Raw genomic sequence first — 21463 nt, forward strand, 5'->3', positions numbered from 1 at the left:
GAGTAGATCTGTCTCCAAGGTCCATGATTATCAGAGAATCATCACAAACTGTAATTGCTTACCCGGACCTTGAAATACGTCCAAGTTGAGGTCCTTTTTGTTTGGCAGTCAGATGTATGAATTCCTTTACCTGTTGTCGACTGGTTGGACAATCCTAGGGGTAAATTGGGCGGCCAATTCACCAGCTCATTTTCTTACCAGGCCTAGGCTGGTCAACATTCTAGATGATGACACTCAATTCATTTCAACTTTATTGACGAAGGCCTGAATGCTCACAATAGAAGTTTTTAGGACTGTGGTAGCGTTTGAAAAGTCTTTTGGAAAGGACATGGTTTATTGAGATTCTAACATCATCGACGGCATTGAAATTTATCGCATAATCACTAGTGTTGAATAATGTATAAAACTTTGATACATGCTAAAACTAGCATAAATGTGAAAAGCCTTAGAAAATGAATAGTAAGCTGAGGTAAAACCACAGTCGAGTATTAGCTCAGATAAAACTAAAGGAAAGTAACCTCTAGAACATTAAGTTCAAAATAGATTCTTCGAATCAAAATTGTGCTTTAGTTACGTGTGGTCACATTCAATGTTTGAGAATGGCGAATCATCTTTACATTCGTAAAGCGTGCTTGAAATATGACCTCCTTGTCAGTTACCCTGCAACATGCAACAGTAGAATTGGGCAGTCATGGTAAATCTCCAAACGAAGTTGAATAGTTAAAGTCCAGAAGAAAGACTGAAAAACATAACATTTGGTTACAAGAGACCTGAGTTAAAATACAAGACAGGGAAAAATAACAAAGAAATGGCAAAAAACCGTTCGATAAAACATGTTTGAAGAATATTAAGCTAACTTTTTCCATTATACTGGTTACCAGTATTCGTCCAGCTATGTAAAGACACTTCTGAATGCATTCAGCCACGGCGCTGCTTTCTGAATTGCTTGCGTCAGTGGGAAGTGCAGAACGTATGGCAGTACGTCTGTACCCCCACGAACGTAACCCAGAAACAGTGAGTAATCGGTTCCCTCAAGAAAACAAAGCACACCTAAATCTCCTGTTATGTCCTCTTCTTCCGTACGTACGGTTAATGTACTTTGAGGATCATCTCCATCTATCTCCACCGTGTAAGCCAGCCTTACCGGCCATGAGCCACTAGTAGTAAGGCTGTTATTCACCAGCGCCTCTTCATCTTCCCTAAATTTTCTGTCTGGGTGGCCGTTTCTGTCTCACTTACATTAATGGAACGTATTCCATCATCAATCAAAGCCAAATGGTATTCGCGAGGCAGATAACTTGTTTTCATCGTTTCAAAAGGCTACCCATAATAACGCATTTCATCCCTAAACCATGACAAACCCTTAATAGCAGCAGATTTTTGTCTGTAAGCGCTAAAAAATCGCTTGTATCCGATGTCACAGGAACAACGGGGCGGTTGTTTAAAATTTCTCCTATTTCTACAAAGTAGGATACTAAGCAGTTACCATGTAAGACTTCATCGTTAGAAAAGGATAGCAGAATCACCTGAACACAACGTATCAATGTCCCCCAGACTCTGCTTCGTTGGCTAGTTGGTCGGGGGTTGGACTTTCAACGTATCCCTTTTCAAGCCTTGAAACTGTTTATCCTATACTTTCCTTTGAGTAAAAGTTAAAGTACAAGACAGGGAAAAAGAAAAAAACACTGTTCAATAAAACACTTTAGAGGGGTGTTCAGCGTGTCAAATCCGTTCGATAGAGTTTAGGAAGGTTGGCAGTTCGGAAACTGTCCCAGGAGGATACACTTGACAAGGTTTATGCAGCTGTATTATCTGTCTCAGAAACGTGTGTCTGGAGTAGACTGCATAATGTCGTTCAGTTGTTGGGACTTTCAAGGAGAGTATGTGTCTGAAGATGAGTTTAGGGAAAAGATCGGGGGTTTTTATCTGCTAATGGAACGAATTCTCAGACTTTCACAGTGTTGAAAGTTCTTTACGTTATAACAGATAGCTTGTAGTTCCTTGAAGAGAGTGCTATACTTTTATTCGATGTCCTAAAACCTTCTTGAGAGGAATTTCAGGGATTGTCATGTTGTAGGACTCCGCTGATTACAAAGTCGGATGCGCCTACGGCGATTATGATGTGCACATTAGTGTCAAGGTGTGCAAGCGTAGTTGAGTTGGCGATACTGTCCTTCACCGTGGTAAATCCTATCTTTGTATTTCCTTCCAATTTGATTGGTTCTGTATTTCAACAAAGTTGGTCTTTTGATGGTCTCATAAGAGACATGGTATTTGGTATGAACCGTCGTTAGGAACCTTCTAATCCTCTGAATGTGTGCAGCTGAACGATCATTATCGATTGTGAATATTCTTGAATAGCTAACACTTTATTTCCTAGAAGGCGAAAACCTTGAGCGAAGATAGCATTTGCGAAAAAGCTGAAGTAGTCGGCTCTGACTCAACATTTCCAAATGTTCGCAGCAATACCATGTCTTTGAAAAGCAAGTTCCAGATGTTGAAGATGAGATTCTCTGTCAGGAATTGCTATCAGACAATCACCAACATGTACATGTACGAAGTCAAGACCTTCAGAAAAGGTCGTCAAAGCAAAAAACCTAGAAAGGTCCTCAGTGTCTGTAAGAATTGGTAGTGGGTTCCAGGGTATGTTGTTCACAGCCATAATGATTCGATTTTGTGCTTCAACCAAGCCTAGTCTTGAAAAAATGTTCATACTCTTTAAGATAGCTGAGACATATAAGGGTATTACACAGGTTTATATTTGACCGTGACCGGCCTATAACGTTATCAGGCCAAAAGACATGAATTGTTGGGTGAGAACCAATGAAGTCTTATTCTTTATAATATTGGGTGTGCGGCCACATGTAAAGCTCACAAAATATATAAATCTACGAAAACATCCTAGCAGACGAAAGCTATATCACAATACATTAAATGAATTTCACAACAAGGAATAGACTCACAATATATGATTTTGTTTGTCAGACCACTTTGAGACCCTGATGAATATGTCATTTATATAAAGTCTGACAACAATACATCCCAAAGACTTTTTTTATGAAATAATATTGAGTTCAAGTCGTTTTATTGGGACTTTGTATAACTCCTATAAAAATGCTACATATTTGTCCTTTCCCATGGGTAGATTAAAAACACAGTGATCAAGTTGGACACGGTTCTATTAATGAAAACAATGGATATTAACAGTAAAAAACGCCTGAACTAATAGCACTACTATATTATATGGCCTTAAAAGTTGTTCAACAAATTACGCAACCCATTCGACAGTACATTAGTTAGATAAATCGCTAAAAGTTAAAAATAATAGCATTAAGAGGAAAAGAATGGCACTCCTAATAATCAGGAAAAACTACTCTACCGTTCGAGGTAGAACCAAACGAGTGGTCCAAATTTCGATAGAATAGTGAGGAGACGGAATAACACAACGTGGCCTCCCTTATCGGGTGTTAATATGTAATTACGTTTATTGACATCTTTCGCTTGATGGGTTAACTTAAAATCCGGCAACAGTCAGTATAGATTTGGGTCGTACTTGTTTCATATACCACAGCAGAGTGGATACTATCACAATGTCGAGAGGATTTTGTCCAGATAACTTTTCTGGCGGCTTTATCCATGTTTTTTCTAGTTCACTGTGGGTGTATTGCAGTCCCCTAAGACTAAATTTATGTGGCTGGAAAATCAATTATCATAAATGTTTGTTAAGAAAGGATGAGTGACTAATGTAACTCTTCAGCATACCATTGAGACGACCTGGAGTTGCACTCAGAGTGGTTTCGGAATTAATTGACTCCAAAGCCTAATCAATGGAGAACTTAATATTGTGTGAAACACTTCATCAGCTTCTACAAGAAGTCTTAATTTCTCTTCAACCATTTACTTTTTTACACAATCAGTTGGACGTAAACTCAACACACTAGCCCAGCCATGAATTTGTTGTAATTCCCCTTTTTCTTTTGTGGGTGTGAATATCACTTTAATTATGTTTTTCCGGTGTACATTTGAGCTTTAATAGACATTTGAGAGAATGAAATTTTCAGGTAAGACATCGTGCTTGAAACGATTTCCAAGCTTTATGTAACTGACCACCTCGACTTTTAGAAAAATAATCGGCTTATATCAGCGGACAGTCTTCGACCTACTAAGTGAATTGAAAGAAACCGGCTTTTAAATCTTGTAATTGAACCGTTTCTCTCCGTCCTTTGACTCTGCCTGTATCCCTTATAAAGTTACTGCCGGTCCCAACCCCGATTAAAAGAAGAGTGTAAAGTGTGGTGTTAGCGACTCCATTCCGTAGAAAACTAATTCGCTAAAAAACGCTAACCAGAAAAAAAGACTCAAACCATTTAAACTCTGTCTTGGGAGATAGAAGGCCTTCATTTACAAGAACTATGACGCCTCATGACGAAAGCTGAGTTCCTTCGGAAGTCACGAGGCTGATGACCCTTCTAACAATCAGAGCAACAATTTTTATAGGTACATGGAACGTCCGCACAATGTGGAAGACCGGGAACACCAGTCAAATAGCAACGGAAATGAGGAGATACAACTTGGCAGTACTCTGAATCAGTGAAACCCACTGGACTCAAGCTGGACAACAAAGGTTAAATATGGGAGATACTGCTATACTCCGGTCACGAAGAGGAAAATGCTCCACACACTCCGCGAGTTGCTCTAATACTGTCCAAGGTAGCACAAAATGCACTTGTAGGATGGAAACCTCACGGATCCAGAATCATCAAAGCATCATTCAAAACAAAGGAGGTAATTACAGTGAATGTTATCCGGTGTTATGCACCAACCAATGATAGCAATGACGACATTAAAGATCGATTCTATGAGCGGCTACAATCAATTATAGAGAAGTGCTCAAGAAAAGACCTCACCATTCTGATGGGAGATCTAAATGACAAAGTTAGAATAGACAACACCGAATATTAAGATATCATGGGACGACATGGACGAACTGGGAGACAGAAACGAAAATGGAGAAAGATTTGCAAATCTGTGTGCTTTTAACAAATTGGTCATAGGACGCACAATATTTCCACACAAATGTATACACAGAGCTACATGGATCTCCCTGGACCACACCACAGAGAACCAGATAGATCATATTTGCATCAACAAAAAATTCTGAAGGACAATGGAAGATGTGAGAACCAGCAGGGGAAGTGAAATAGCTTCAGATCACCACCTAGTTGTGGCCAATTTAAAACTGAAGCTCAAGAAAACTGGACAACTGGAAAAACAGCATCAACAAGGATCAATACAGCCTTCCTTCGACATACTAACAAACTCAACGAATTCAAGACAGCTCTCAACAACAGGTTCCAAGCCTTACAGGATTTACTGAGGGGAGAAGAAACTACTATGGAGGAAAACTGGAAAGGTATCAAAGAAGCATTAACTTCAACGTGTCAAGAGGTCCTGGGCCTCAAAAAGCACCACTATAAGGAATACATCTTTATAGAAACACTTGATCAAGGAAAGGAAGAAGAAGACAGCAATTAACAACAGCCGAACATGAGCAGAGAAAGTCCAAGCACAAGCTGAGTACATAGAAGCAAACAAGCAAGTGAAGAAGAGCATTAAAGTCGGCAAGCAGAAATACGTGGAAGAACTAGCAACGAAGGCGGAAAAAGCTGCAAGACAATGGAATATGAAACAACTTTACGATGCAACGAAGAAACTAGCAGGGAATTATAGTAAACCGGAGAGACCTGTCAAGAACAACGAAGGAGAGCCAATCACTGAAATTCATTAACAGCGGAGCAGATGAACCGTGTACATTGAGAAGTTCTTGAATAGACCAGCTCTACTGAATCCACCGGACATCGAAGCAGCACACACAGTCTGTAATTTTTAACTTCTGTATTGGCTACTTTGTTTGAGCTGTATTTTTTAGTAATGCATAGGAATTCAATTATTATAACGATAAGCTACTGCAACTACAGCTTTTCAATGCATACCGATTAGTGAACATCAGTATTATATCTTAACACTCCGTTACGGTTGCAGATTAAAATTTTTCCTATATATTTATAGACATAATTAGCCAATCACATGCTTTCTATACGTTAATCTATTACCTTTATTTGTTTCGATTCAGTTACTGGTGGATTTTCTTATTATCCAGGTGCTTTTAAATTTAATTTTGTACACAGATACACATTCTCCCGGTATTTTTCAAGTACCTCTTCATCATTTTTTCCCTTTTTGGTATAGTTGGTTATATTGTTCACTAACTTACCAGAAATGATATCACTCGATGTTCCTATCGTCGATGGCCATCAAACAAATCAAGAGAGGGAAAGCAGCAGGATGTGAAAATATACCAGCTGAAGCACTAACGTCAGACGTAGAAGTAACTGCAAACATGCTTCACTTTCTATTTAAGAAGATTTGGGAAGAACAAGTGCCGATTGACTGGAAAGGAGGACACCTCATCAAGATTCCAAAGAGAGGATACCTGAGCAGATGTGAGAGCTACAGAGGCGTCATACTACTTTCAGTACCGGGGGAAGTCTTAAACAGTGTTGCTGAACCGGATGAAACACTCAGTAGACGCCCAACTTCGAGATCAACAAGCTAGATTCCGTAAGGATCAGTCGTGCACAGACCAAATTGCGACACTACGGATCATCGTCGAACAGTCAGTTGAGTGGAACTCGTCACTGTACATCAACCTCATTGATTGTGAAAAGGCATTTGATAGTGTAGATAGGAGAACATTATGGAAACTTCTTCGATACTATGGAGTTCCTGGGACGATTGTCAACATTACCCGGAACTCATACAACGGATTACAGTGCAAGGTCGTGCATTGAGGACAGCTGACAGATGCATTCCAAGTAAGCACCGGGGTCAGACAAGGCTGTCCACCCTCTCCCTTATTCTTTCTTCTGGTGGTCGACTGGATTATGAAGACCTCGACATCTGAGGGAAAACAAGGCATACGATGGAGAGCTCAGGACCAATTAGACGATTTGGACTTCGCAGATGACCTAGCCCTACTATCGCATACACACGGACAAATGCAGATAAAGACAGCCAGTATTGCAGTAGTCTATGTATCAGTAGGCCTCAACATACACAAGGGGAAAACCAAGGTCCTCAAATTCAAAACGGAGAACTGCAATCCAATCACTCTTGATGGCGCAACTCTGGAAGATGTAGAATCCTTCACATACCTGGGAAGCATCATCGATGAAAAAGGAGGCTCCGATGCAGACGTAAAGGGGAGGATTGGCAAAGGAAAGGCCCCGTTCCTACAATCGAAGAACATATGGAACTCAAAGCAACTTTCAACCAATATCAAAGTCACAATCTTCAATACGAACGTCAAGGCAGTTCTACTGTATGGAGATGAAACTTGGAGAACTACAACAACTATCATCAAGAAGGTGCAAGTATTTATAAATGGTTGTCTTCGCAAGATACTCAACATCCATTGGCTGGATACCATCAGCAACAGCCTTTTATGGGAGAGAACAAACCAGCTTCCAGCTGAAGAGGAAATTAGAAAAAGACGATGTAAATTGATAGGACATACATTACGCAAATCATCAAACTGCATCACGAGACAAGCCCTAACATGGAATGCTGAAGGGAAGCGGAAAAGAGGAAGGCCAAAGAAAACATTATGTCGGGAAATAGAATCAGATATGAAAAGGATGAATCACACCTGCAAAGAGCTGGAAAGGATTGCCCAGGAAAGGGTTGGATGGAAAGTGCTAGTGAGAGGCCTATGCTCCTTCACGAGGAGTAACAGGCGTAGGTAAGTAAGTCCCTGTCATTTTCCCTCTCTTTCAGTCCATAGTGTTTTCTGGATTTAAATGTTACGTCCATCAGTTTCATATTTCGCTGAATCCTAACTATTAGAATTCATGAAGTCGGTTACATATAATGTTTGCTTCTGGAAACCATTCCAACTTCCCTGTTATATCTACTAAATGCTTCCTGATTGGTGCTAAGAATTGGGTCCACCAGAGACGTCTGTCAAAAACTGCTCGGATCTGAGAAGGATTGTTGCATAACCCTAGACAACCAAGAATATTACAACTCTTTAAAACTGCGTGTATCTTATTTACACAGAGCATGCAGTACCAAACTTTGTATTCACAGTGCGATGTGGATCTTGCCATTATATAGTCTAAACACAGATACTCAGTATTCATAAAATAAGTATAGTTGTGACTGATAGTGTAGCCTAAATCAATACACATACGCTAAAAGCAGTTGATCTGACGTGTAATTATTGATAAAGGTGGAAATATTTCTTTGGCGAAGATAAGTATCACAATTTTTTAAACAGCTGGCATAACAGAGCTCAAAGTTCGCTATTTTACCTCCATAATGTGTTTAAAATTAGGATTTTTAAAACTAAATTTATTAACACCTATTCTTAATAAAAATCTTGGATTTGATTGTAGTACACTTGTCTCAGTATAGAGTTAGCATACTCGCTTACGCTTGTTTCAGTCTTCACAGCCAAGCGCCATTAACTATATTTTGCGCTAGTCCAAAGATGGCCTGTCCTTTGGTGATAAACAAGAACTCAGTTAAAGCTTTGGCAGCATGGTGGCTTTCTAACGAGTCATCTTTGAATTATGTAGGGCTTACACCAAAAAGCGGACGTGGGAAAGTGTACATTGATATGCACAGTCCAGGTAAGTAACGTACGTTGTAGTTTACCAGATAGGGATCATTGTTGGGATGCCGTTCGTTGATGCCATTCTAAAAGAAAGCAGTTGCGAAATAGAATGGCATGTATGCGAGGGTCAGACTGTAAAATCCTGTCCTGTAAGAGTTGCTACGATTAGTGGGGCCGATGAAGATATTTTCTTTTGCGAAAACTTGGTTATTTCGGTCCTTTCGAGAGCCAGTGGGATAGCGACCTTGGCCAGCAGGTAATTCCAGCCCATAGTCTGCTTAGGCATTTAGAATTCAATCAATTTTACAGGAAGTTTCGTGGAAGGGGACAATATATATGCCAGATAGAAGGACACCGGGTTTTGGTCTTGTTGAAGAGTATGCAATGATGATATCAGGAGTTTCTGAACGGAAAGCATCAGTTAGCGTTCGTTGCCAAAATATGGATGCTGAGAGCTTAAAATCTGTATGTAGCTTGAGTAATTCTGACTTTTCCTAGGCCATAGATGAAGTTCGGTCTAGAGTTGGTTCTATTCCTGTTCATGTTGCCTGCTCAAGGTTGGATGAAGCCTGCTTAGCTGCTGGAGCTGGAGCAGATATATTACTTACTGGTTTGAGTGCCAAGGTACTTGTTTATACCTGATTTATAATGGTTGTAGGAGATTTTAGATATTGCTACTCAAGTGAAAGAATCCTTCCCAGAAATTCAGGTTATTGCTAGCGGCTTTTTCGATGACTCAGACGTAAAACTGTGTGCAACTCGCTATGTGGACCATTTAACATCTCTAAAACTGTGCAACGGTTATGCGTTTGTTGACTTCCAAATGGCATATGTTAAAGACAAGCTTGTTGAAAATGCAGAACCTACGAACTTCGTAGTTTTACTAGGAGAAAATGAGTTGCCCTGTAAGTCACTTCACTATTTATTTTGGACGACCTATACAAAGATTTGAGGGGAGCCTATGAAGACAGATTTACATAAATAGGTAGTAAACATATATCAAGTTTTTCGGGTGGCCGAGCTCATGTAGTAGTAGATTATTTGCTCCTGACTAGTCTGAATATAGCTTTATCGTGGATATAAAAAAACAAGCGCTCACCAGACCAATTAGTAGCTTTGTTTGGGTATGATTTGTATGGTTAACGGTAAACATTTGAGTTCTTGACTAGGCGTACTCGTAAAGGCTGTCCCAATTTATTTCTTAAACGTTTGTAAGCCATCTATAGTAATTTGACTCCGTTATTTAATTTTTTTTAACGTTCGTTTTTGGCTTATAGTTGGCTATCGTTTCTGTAACAAAATATCAACTCAGTTCAAGTGGCGTTTAGTTGACTTTACTTGAGTACTGTTATAATGTGTTAAGTTTTAATTTTATTTGGTACACTAAAAGCATATCATTTTAGTTCTGTTTAAAAAATGTACCTGCAAGTTTGAAGCATTTGTAGTTTTACAAAGTATTAATACATTGAAGTGTAATCAGTTTTTGGTTTAATTTCATCAGTAAATTTGACTCTGATTTATAAAGCTGGTTAATATCTAAGGTATCATTTAGATTTTTGTATGTGAAATATCCATAAAACTACTAAAAGCTACATGCATTAATCTTAAGCTTTGGTATTTTATTACTTTACGTAATCTAAATTATCTATTGAACGTAAGCTGTGATATCAAGTTAGACTATTGGATTTCCTTTTTTACCATTGTATGAAAATTCATCCCGGGTATTGAACAATTTACTTTTCTTGTCCCAAGACAAGAAACGATTATTTTGTCTCACATTTCATGAAACAATTTTGTTGTGGTGTTTAAAAATTTGTTACATCGTAGTTCCCAGCTGAATTAGACTTAGAAATTACCGTTTTGTCCCACAAATTAAGTATTTCTAAACAATATTCAATGATGCAATTTAATAACTATGCTTGTAATACCTGTGTGTTGACACTTTTTGTTTGTCTTTGAAATTATACAAATATTAAAAGGACTATAAAATGAGTCGTTACTGTTTAGTTTCACACTACTTTGCCTTATCCAACTTGTATAAGTTTTCAGTTTTTAAACTTTGAATCAGTAGTAGGTTGTATTTTAATCCGGGATTTATCAAGTTTTTGGTGATATATAAAATTATTTGCCATATAATATCACAACTTTTTTGTTTTTTAGGTATCATATGTCAATAATTCAAAATAAGAGTTCGCTTCGGTACATTTAATTATATCTGGTCATTGTGATTCATAGGAATTGAAGACAAATTTCCATAACTAAATAAATCCCTTCGTAGTTTTTTCCCATGGCGTAGTGATGATAATGTTACGAGGCACTAAAACCCACTGGATTGTTTTCTTACAAAGCTTTACAGTTGTCCACTTAGGTTTTCAAAATGTATCCAAATATTTCTTTTTAAGATTAGTAAAAGCTCTTTGTTAAGTAATTTCACATTCGTCCTGCTTATACAGGGTGCCATAGCCTTCACACTGTTCCTTACCAACTCTTCACTTGGTTTCTTAGCGTTCTTATTCGTAGGACAGAACTTCGTTTTTTTAATGTCCTTAATGTATCATGAATTTCTAGCTAACATTTGAATTCATTCCACGGGAATTTATTAGTTAAACTTATGTAGAGTTTTTTATTGACTTATTGTAAACCACTTCCTGCTGTAAATTAAATATTTTAACATCTCCCTCAAGCAGTTGAATGTTTCCTTGTCGCTTATAGCTCCTCCAAAATCAAAATCACCAGGCCCTCAACCCACTGAAGAAGTGGCTAGGTAAGAAGGGTTTCATTGTCAGATTTTTTTAACCTTTGTTTCGAAATTTCTTTTAAACGTTTTCATTAATCTGATTACCAGGTAAACCGTATTTAAACCATTGTAAGCTTTTATTCAACCCTAGTAAATAAAGTTAGCTTTGCATGTTTTAATTTGGCGACAAGTTAGCAGCGATATTTGTCTTAAGTAAGCTGAAAACTAGTAAGCTGTTTTACATGTAGTAGGTCACACAGAATGTCGTGTTGCTTTGCATTCTAAAGGTTTTGTTTTCCCATCCGTGTAGTAGAATGAGTTACTGTATTTACATAATAATATTCCATCATGCATAGTACGTAATTAATCAAGTAATATGTTACTATAGATAATTCCCAGTAGTAGTAGCAGCAGTTTTTTTTCAAATATTTGATTTAGTTTAGATATAGAAACAGTAGTCTAGCGTTCAGTTCTGAATGTTGGTTCTATTCATTTTATTGTTATGATAATTTTATTATTTAACTAAACCAATAAACTGAAAAGTTAGTGATCTTTTGGGTTTTTGGAAATTTAACTTTCTTACTAACGTACTACACCGTTCCCCAGCTCAATTCCTACGCCATTAAAGAAGCCTCGCTTAGTCGATGATGAGGGCGACACCCCTAAATCAGCTAAGCTCAATGGTACTCCAACTCGCAATACCAATCCGACGGCCCCAGATCCGAATTGGTCCACTTTTTCCAATGCGGCTAATGCACAGAATCAGAAGCGTGCTCAGCGAATTCTTCGACATCCTCAGTACACACCAGTAAGATTGAAATGATTTGGAAATTATTGTAAGCATGTCAGTCTTAAAATGTTTGAGAGATTAGTTCACGGTACATTACAGTTTAAATTATTTTAGCTAGTTCTTAAGGATTTATAAGGAGTTTTTATCATAAGTTAATTATTTATTTAGTGAGAAACACCATGAGCTTTTTATCTTATTGTGTAGGAACTCTACTGCATATTTTTATTACAAGACGTTACATTGTTTTCAAATAAATTCTAACAGTCGAGTACTTCGGAAACTTTTATAATATTTAGTTGAAACTTCTTTCGTTTGGTGTTTTATCCTAGGGTTCTGTTTTTCCTTTGTTCTGTTAAAATGCATTTCAGTAAAATTCCAGTGTATTTTACCAACAGGATAATTAATATTCATAAAACAACTTTTGAAGTATGAATTCTCATGTAACGTGTACTTTGTTAATTAATAGACACTGCTCAAACTATTCATTCTTGCAATGCCGTACAATTTTTGTTTGATTTCAAATTATTTCATGAGTGAAGTGTAATTACTTGTGGTAAAAAGATTAGAATTATGATGACATACATTTAAATAGTGCTAATGTATTGCCTATTACTCTTGATACGAAGTTTTTATTTTTTTACAAACTGACGTTTAAAATAGGTGATTAAAAATGGTTTCGAGCATTTTTCTTTTTTGGGGATTATGGTTTGTGATTTGAATCCACATTACAGAAAGCTTGTTTCAGATTCAGTCCAGGGTTTTGATATGATTTCTCACTAAGATATAGTTTTGTCTAAGTGATTAACCCCATCAATTCATTTTTTAATCTAGGGGTCTGTAACTAAGCTGAAAACACAAATACATTCCTTTCTAATTAAGTTATTCCATTCAATATTTATTCTAGGTTTATTCGAATACTTAAAGTATAATATACATCTTAAGTGCATTAGTTGTCTTAAATCTTTTTATTCACCTGACTTACTGTTTAGTACGAAAGTTTTGAGAAACAGAACCGTTCAGTCTAACTCCAAGTTAATAAGGATTCACAGTATATTCACGAAATTAGTTTTAGATTTTCATCTGTCTTACTAGCAAATGTATGTAATTTACGGAAAGTCCAATCACGTAACCCGTTTGAGAAAGTTATTTTAGTCTAGTTTATTATTTAATTTCCAGCCACAAAGGTCAAATGTTCCTCGCTCACAAAACCCTGGTGGTTTGTCGTTTTTCATGTCGAACCCGCGACTTATGCCTCCAACATCTACGCCTACACGGGCTCCTGCTATGCTTTTACAACCGAGTTTGAATATTAATAATCAAGTATCAAATGTACTGACTCCTCCCAACAATCAACCGAATATCAGTATGCGTTTACCTATAGTACCTCCTCAATTGCAACAGCCACCACAGTCAATGTCACAACGTATGCCATCAAACTCTCCAGGAATGCTCAATGCAAATCAACCTATGGGTGGTGGATTTTTGAACAACATTCAGCCACCTCATAACCAACCACCAAACTGGCAAATGATTCCAAGCGGTCCCGGTGGACATCCAATGGGTGGTATTGGCCTAGGGATGCGTGTTGGTGGTCCTGGAGGACCAAATGTGAATAATTGCAGGTAAGGACTTTATACATTACCTAGGTATTTGACCTGTATATAATTGTAACAACAAATTGACGAAACAGCCAACCTCATTTTAGCTAATACACTAATTTGAATTTTACAGAAAGAGGGTTTTAGTAACTAAATAACAGCTTTGCAGTCTCAGATTTTTCGTATGCTTGTGATTTGCTACTGAAATGCATGCACGTAACGATTGTCCCCATTAGTCAATATATCCGAGTTAGAATAATGTGACACATGAATGTAATCGCTTGTTGACTTATAAATACTTTCATTGGAATTTTGGAATTATCTGATAAAACCATAATATTATAAGTACACTTGTTTTTACAGCTATTTTTTCCACTTGAATCTCTTCAGGTGTACTGCATTTTGTAACATTAAACCAATGAGATTGTAAATCCAACTACTTTTTAGTTGATTGGTCTTGATCGTAAACAACCCTAGTATGTGGAATGTATTCATTATCAAAATTCATTTTTGAGATAAGAACAGGTTAAGACTAACTCGCCAAAACTTCCCAATATTTCTTTTTCAGTTTTATTTAAAAATGCAAATATATAAAGTCATGAACTGGTTAGTATAAGCTCGACTTAATATGGAAACTTATCACTTTATATTTTTAGGTCATGTGGTTTTCCGAACCCTCCATCAATGCCTTTTTGTCGAAACTGTCGTTCTGGTCTTCGGTGAATTTGAAGGTCCTTTGTGTTATTGGTGCTTAATTTATCATGTAATCTGTGTTTACACATATTTCTTTTTATGCAAATAGTAAACGGGAACTTTATGCCAAAAGAAAATACTTAATCTTTGCAGTTAACGCTTGAACTTACATAATTATCCACTAAATACGTTAAGAAAGGCATGTAGTTTGTCTATTTAGGATGGTCAGTCAGAAAAATGGTGGTCATTAAACATCGTGTTTTGGGAAAATAAGACCTACCATTGCCCTTCTGTAACCTTAAAGGTGTTACACTAAATAAGCATATCTTGACAACTATTTATTTACTTAAGAGCAATGTTATGTCGTGATCACTATGAAAATGTCAAACAAAAGGTCGTGATTATTAGCATAGTATACAAGGCGGATTATGATTTGATTTATAGCAGTGCAGTGGTGATAGAATTTTTGTAAGAGGTAACGCTACTTAAGCAGATAATCAGCATCAGCTTGCGTGATGGGGTAGTATTGACACTATGTATGTAGATGTGGCCACGGGGCTGACTTTACCTTATTATTTGTCGTTTGGTATTGCTCAATTTAAGTGCGAGTGCATGTTAGATTTCATGCGTAGAAAATGGGCAGCTCTGGCTGCGTTAAATCACCAGCAGCTGAGGTTCATCTTGCAAAGAGTGCTTACTTAATCCAAGCATTTGTGTTTAGACTGACAGTGATCCAAATAGTCACGAACAGCACCTAAATATACTGTGAATGTACACTGAGCATACCAAACATTACAAAACAATCTCAAGTGCCAGCATCAAGACAACCAAAAAATTTGCAGTAAAAATAGTCACCAGGTTCGTCTATATTTTTTATTGGGATAGTCCAACAGAGTTCAAAAAGTGGGGTGCCCGTGCTATTCTTTTTTGCCACCACAGGGAAGTGCGTAGCGCTCTCGCAGGACGAGCGACTATTAAAAACAATGACGGCCGAGGCCTGTATACAAACTTTGCGAGATTATGCCCGTCTCCCTTCGTTGCTAAGTGACGGGCCATTAAGTCGTAGACCATCGTACGGAAGCCACAGTTACATCTTAAATATCCTCTTACAAATAACCCTGCAGGGACGTGTTCGTTTCTGCACCGCTTTGTATGAGTAGTTGATGAGAAACATGGATCGTAAAGCGGTGCGTTGACAGTGCGAGGTGGGACTGCTTCGTGCTGTGCGGTAGTGTTGATGTACTTGTGCCACGGTTGAGTATCATTAGAATCAGATGACTGTTGTATGGGCGGTGCACAATGAACTTTGCTCCAGTGCCAATTAGCCGCGACAATACATGATGTAGTGTATTTGCATCTAGCACAGCGCAGTGTCATGTTGAAATGTTTATGTACAGGGTGACGCACCTGCTCTCCACATTCTAAACACTTTAATCGTGTGCGTGGTGTGTGTGCAACTAGTTGATTTGAATAGGAAAGAGACAGTTGATCTTCGGTTAGATGAGACGAATGTTCACAAGCGTTACTTCGGTAACTAGGCCTTGATAAAGGATGACCAGAATGGTGTAAATACTCGTGCCACTGAAGATCCTTTTTATGTATAAAATCGAGACGACATGAGGTACATCGATATGTCGTTTGCTCCCAATGTTGCTGGACGTGCGTGTAAAACGCCTGTGCATCGAATATATGTAGTCCTAAATCTATACTCCACAAAATAGACAATTCGAAATGTTTTAGACAATACGGACAGAATATGTGATTTGTTTTATGGTGGCAATCTTGGAAGTGGGATATCAATTCACAATAAAAAGATGATCTGAATCCGTAACATATTGTGCACACGTAAGGCGAGTCTAAATACACATGTCTTTCGTATAAATGTACAGCAAATTTTATAAGTGATACAAAGTTGCTCTCACAAATAGGACACACAAAACAACCATCCATTAGTGCGAGGGGTGTATGTTGTTCTACATGCCGATGGATCCAATTGTGTAAGGTCATACTGATTCCATCCGGCACGGACAGGCACTCTGTGCAGAATTTGAAAGACATTAATGAACCAAGTTCGAGTTCATTCACCAGCAAATGTGCTGAAATATGTCTTAAGAACTGAACATTATCTAAGTGGTTTCCGCACGACGGGCAGTGTACATATCCATATAGAGAAATAAAGGATGAGACAGTTTGGATTTCTTTGAGTGTACAGTAATACTTTGACCATGTTATTTTGGAATGGACATTGAGCAAGCTGGATAAAGCTGTCATCACTACTGAAGAAGATTAACTTTAATTAGTTACAAGTACCTTATGCATCAAACCAAAAGCTGTTTGGGACCATTTCGGTGGCTGATCTTTAAGTAATGCGACCGAGCACTCGTAACTTTCAGATGATCTGAGAAATATTTAAAGTATAGGGGGAATAATTAATGAGAGTTAACTAAGTAAAATGCAAAGTAGTAAAGCTGTTTATTAAGGTCAAAAGGATGTAAGGTCTTATTGCCTTCCGCAGAGACGGGCTTGTCATCTTTAAGACCTAATCCGACCGGACCATATAAAGTTCAGGATGTCCCATTATCCTAAAATCAAGGGATTGTTATAGTTATTTTCCAGCGCCTATTACTAACTTACAAATACGTTACGGAAATGTGTTCGGGCTACAGATATGGGTGTATCTGAGATGTATCAATAACATTTTAAAAGCCAGTTGCACAATAAGATTTTTGGTTGTCTTTGTACTATTTCGAATTAAAAATTAAGAAATCATGGTCTCAATAGTGTAATGAGTAAACAAAGCAGAACTACAAAACGAAGTGTGAAAATATGTGCTTAACAAGGCATTTTCAGTGAAGATTAACAAAGGTTTATTGTATGAAGTTTAAATACGAAACGATAGCTGAAAATATGTGGGAACCGATAATATGTAAAGACTGGGTTGTTATTATCACAGTAGGTGGTGTGCTTAATAAACCTGAAGCTATTTAGGCACTTTTCAACACTGATGGACATTTGGTTCCTCTATACGTACTGTACATTCAGTGTCACTGAAGTCTACGTAAACTCACAGACTTTTACAATGAATATTAATTTGATAGCACGATGTTTACTCGATGAATGTTTTTAATCCTCATGCAGAAAATAAGCTGTTTGGTTCCTCACCATATGGTAACGTGATGTAACCTCAGTTTTCAGAAAGAATAAATTTCGATTTTAACAAACCTACGACGAATTATAAACTTTAGCGGTTGTCCGTCTAATTTCAAAGTTCCAATCAGTAAACTTTTACTCTTTATATTCACTTGACACACTTCTGGAGAATGATCCACTTTTGCATATCATAGTAGTCACATTAAATCACTAATACATATTGTGCGGATGTTTAGACTGGATTAAAACGGCGTTGTGATTTGTCCAAGAACAGTTAAGACTGAGGAATTTCACGATGCAATAGTTGCTTAGTTTGTCAAGTAGTCTTTGGCTAATGTCCAAGGTGACACGAAAGGGGGGACGTCAATAATGCGTAATTGAAACGAGGAAAATGTAGGAAACAAGCTTGTCGACAAACGAATGGGGAAGTTTGTCATATTATATACAGAAGGGCCGGGAGAACAAGTCAAGTGAGAGAAAAGATATATTAACACAACAGGAAACGAAAAAAGGAAGAGGAGTTATTTGGCCTACTATAATTTTTCACCATTGCATGATGAAGAGGAACCAACAAGGAACGCCATGACATATAAACTGGCTGGTCTGTACGACCAGAGCCTCTGAGGTAAGACCACAACTCACGGGCGACCTTGAAATACTTTTAGACCGGTCAGAATTCAGGTGACACAGCTGAACAATCTAATACCCAAAACACTAAGTATCAGAACGTTATATAGCTTTTACATAATCAACACACTTAAAATGGATCCATAATAGGATTATTTGTGGTAGAATCGATGTAGGTGAAAAACAAGAATAACATACAGCCTTAGTCTGTTATACCTTTAGAACCATTTTAAGGCTAAATCCTATTCATCTTAAGATAGTCTATAGATCATGACCAACCTGACCACATATTCAAATGTGGACATCAGTCACAGGTTAGACAAAGTAAAGTGTACAAACGGTGGCACGATGGTTACAGATGACAATTTCTAAACAATTATCCTGTTAGACATCTTATACAGCACAGATAGCCTACAGATACAACAATTTTCCTACAGACCCTTAACTATGTCTGGGATGGCCAACCAGTATTTAGCGTTGCCAACGCACTGTGCATTAAAAGACGGTCCTCCTTATTATCTAGCCTTCTTACTAGCATCACATCGACCGTCTGTTTAAAAAACATATATGCTTACCAATCTCGAGTAGCCTATAGTGTTATTAGGAACAAATGAGTTCGCTCTTTAGACGGTACTAACCAATGTCATAACATTTCGAAATTCGCGCGAAAATTTTACACCTGTTACCTTCAATCTGATTGGTGTATCCATGAGGCATAGCTTCAGTGCTTTTATTGATGTTTCAAGTTGGGTAGTTCATTGGTAGGAGTAGAATATATGGGCAACCTTGAACTACCGTCATAGCTACTGAGAAAGGTGCATGGCTATGAAATGACCCATAAAAATGAATTAAGAAAATTAGGATAGGTAAACCGTTTTAACACAAAAATCCTCGTTAAAACAGATCACAATATGGTGAGCCATTTTATGTAGATTATCAGTTTCAATCATGAACTGACGTCGACTGTCCTTTGAGGCTACTTCGATGAATGAACTTCACGTTAGTATCTGATCGGTTCGTTCATGCGCTCTACTTCTGTCAGTGTTTTGATCACTGAAGTTGGTAACTCTCTACTATGGAGCTATAATTCTAAATAGTCATCCGTTGACAATAAGCTGTTATGCTGAAACTAACGTGCAAACGCGGCAACCGATAATTCCACAATGGTGGGTATACTTTAAGTTGAACATAACTCGAACTCGACCGGCGGGTCAACTTATTTGGATGGTTGTAATCGGAAAATGAGTGATAATTTAATAAAGTTTAAGATGAAATGTGAACGCGATTCGAACTTGGCTCACGTTCAAACAGCAGGAGAACGCATTTGACCTCTAGTACTTACCGTTGAGAAACAAACGACCTTGAGGGCGAAATGCCGCGATCAGCACGTAATAAGTCGAATCCAATATGGAGTATTAATAAATTGCACTTTTGGGCTCGCAATTTTGTGCTGAATTATGGTTCAGGGTACTTAGTATGTTTCCGTATACCTTGGCATTTCATTTTTTGGCAACACTGTATTCGAGAGTCTATAGCTTTTGAAACCGATCGTTTATCTATTGAACCGTGGTACAGTTTTCAGATTGGGATGAACAGGACTAGAAAGAATGATGGGTAAAAATATTGATTGAGTAATGCAAATAGAGTTCATATGTAAAACTTATAGGATAAATGGTGATGACAACGAATAAAATATGCTACCATAAGTGAATGAGTAGGCAAAGGTTCGTATGTTTGTTTCTGTCATGTCATGTATACATGCGTCCACTTGAACACTAACCAGAAGATGATGACTGTTGATTAAATGAGTCATAATCAGTCCTCATAGGACAGCACGTAAGGTCAAGTGGAGTGTGCTTTTAACTTCACGACTTGTAGTACCGCAATAATTCAACCTCCCTTTTGACTGTATCGACATAAATTGCTCGTACTACATGGTCCGGCAGAGTATCTCAGCAATCCCTGACTACATGAGACAAAAGAAATGATAAGAGGGGACGATTTGATTTTGACTTTCAATGTTGTCTGAGAACCCCTCTTCACATGACCGGTCGTCAATTAAGGGAAAATATATGAGAACCGTACAACCTTAGTAGACAGCAAGCTAGTGTTAGACCACCTCACTAGGAGCTGTGAGAGTGGGAAAAGTAAGTTAGGAATTCTCAACAGGTGAGACAATTCTCTCATCATTCTGTTCCTTCGTTGTAGAACGCCTTCCAGAATACTTGCTTGACGCTTGAAATAAGGGCTCATTGACTGAACTCATGTTCTAGACGCTGTTTTATAAACGGTAGGTGCAATATCCTGGAAGTTTCTCCGGTTAAATTAGGGTGTGTCTTGTTAATACAACATAGGACATACGAACCTTTGGCAGCAAGCGTCCAGGTGTTGCTCGTAGATTCAAGGTTATTACTGATTTTAAACCTCGAGTCTTTGTAACCAGTCGTATTAGGTAATACTGTTTCCCTTATTCTGTAAAAACGTAGGTTTCCACTCTATCCAATTTGCACTACTATATTATTAAGAAAGTTTGTGAAGGTTGTTCAATCACCATCAATTCGTCCGCTTCACCAGTACATTCAAAAAATTTTTATGTTGTTATTTTATCGGACAGGTTGGGAATTATTCAATTTTTTAATGCAGATAATGAAACTAGGAGGTAGCAACTTCGCAGAGCTGTGTAGATCATTTCAACAAAGTGAAGACGAAGCTTAGCATCGTCACTCTTGACAGATTTTCATATTTATGAAGAACCATTTTTTCTTACTCATTGCCTTCATCAGGTGAGAAAATGAATTATAAAACTTCTTATCCTATAACTCATCCAAAAAACACCGGTTTAATTAACTTCCTGTGTGGGAGGCTATAGCGAAAACTTTGATAAGATCTGTTGAAATTACTGCGAGATCCATGGTCCTAGTAATCCTAGTAATTTTTTGTTTTCGGATGTATTTGAGTTCAAATATAAAGATTTCATGAATATCCATAGTTCTACAACGCTATTGTTTGTAACTTCTCTTTAATGCATCCAGAAATATATTATCTGAGCTGGTTACCTTTTGCGAGAGATTTGCAGCACCGTGTTTTTAAAGGTGACCTTGTGCAGATGGTAGTCGAAGACCTTCGGAACTAATTATTAGGAGCGTCTATTTATCTCTAAAATGACAATAATAGTCAAGAGAATTTGTCTA

At 37.7% G+C, this 21463-nt stretch overlaps 2 protein-coding genes across 4 annotated transcripts; one reads left to right on the forward strand and one right to left on the reverse strand.

The window, feature by feature from the left end:
* Positions 1-8293: 8293 nt before the first annotated feature.
* Positions 8294-14632, forward strand: MS3_00006604 (uncharacterized protein). 3 transcript variants are annotated; one of them, XM_012945917.3, is made up of 9 exons: positions 8294-8693; positions 8726-8933; positions 8968-9142; positions 9176-9301; positions 9336-9582; positions 11390-11441; positions 12021-12222; positions 13381-13826; positions 14459-14632. In XM_012945917.3, the coding sequence occupies exons 1-9, from the start codon at positions 8552-8554 to the stop codon at positions 14523-14525; spliced, it is 1665 nt and encodes a 554-aa protein (XP_012801371.3). In that variant the 5' UTR covers positions 8294-8551; the 3' UTR covers positions 14526-14632. The 3 variants fall into 3 exon arrangements, with proteins under 3 accessions (XP_012801371.3, XP_051073607.1, XP_051073608.1); XM_051214768.1 differs by lacking the exons at positions 11390-11441; positions 12021-12222 and having other exon boundaries at positions 8524-8693; XM_051214767.1 differs by having other exon boundaries at positions 9336-13826.
* A 736-nt stretch (positions 14633-15368) lies between these two features.
* Positions 15369-19814, reverse strand: MS3_00006614 (uncharacterized protein; the record flags this gene model as incomplete). The annotated part of the gene is made up of 3 exons (XM_051214780.1): positions 19615-19814; positions 16806-18344; positions 15369-16768 (listed from the first exon to the last, which is right to left on the reverse strand). Exon 3 carries the CDS (start codon positions 16764-16766, stop codon positions 15369-15371), a length of 1398 nt encoding a protein of 465 aa, XP_051073609.1. The 5' UTR covers positions 16767-16768; positions 16806-18344; positions 19615-19814.
* Between the last annotated feature and the right edge of the window lie 1649 nt (positions 19815-21463).

This window comes from Schistosoma haematobium, chromosome 1 (assembly GCF_000699445.3).
Source record: "Schistosoma haematobium chromosome 1, whole genome shotgun sequence".
In the NCBI taxonomy this organism is placed as follows: Eukaryota; Metazoa; Platyhelminthes; class Trematoda; order Strigeidida; family Schistosomatidae; genus Schistosoma; species Schistosoma haematobium.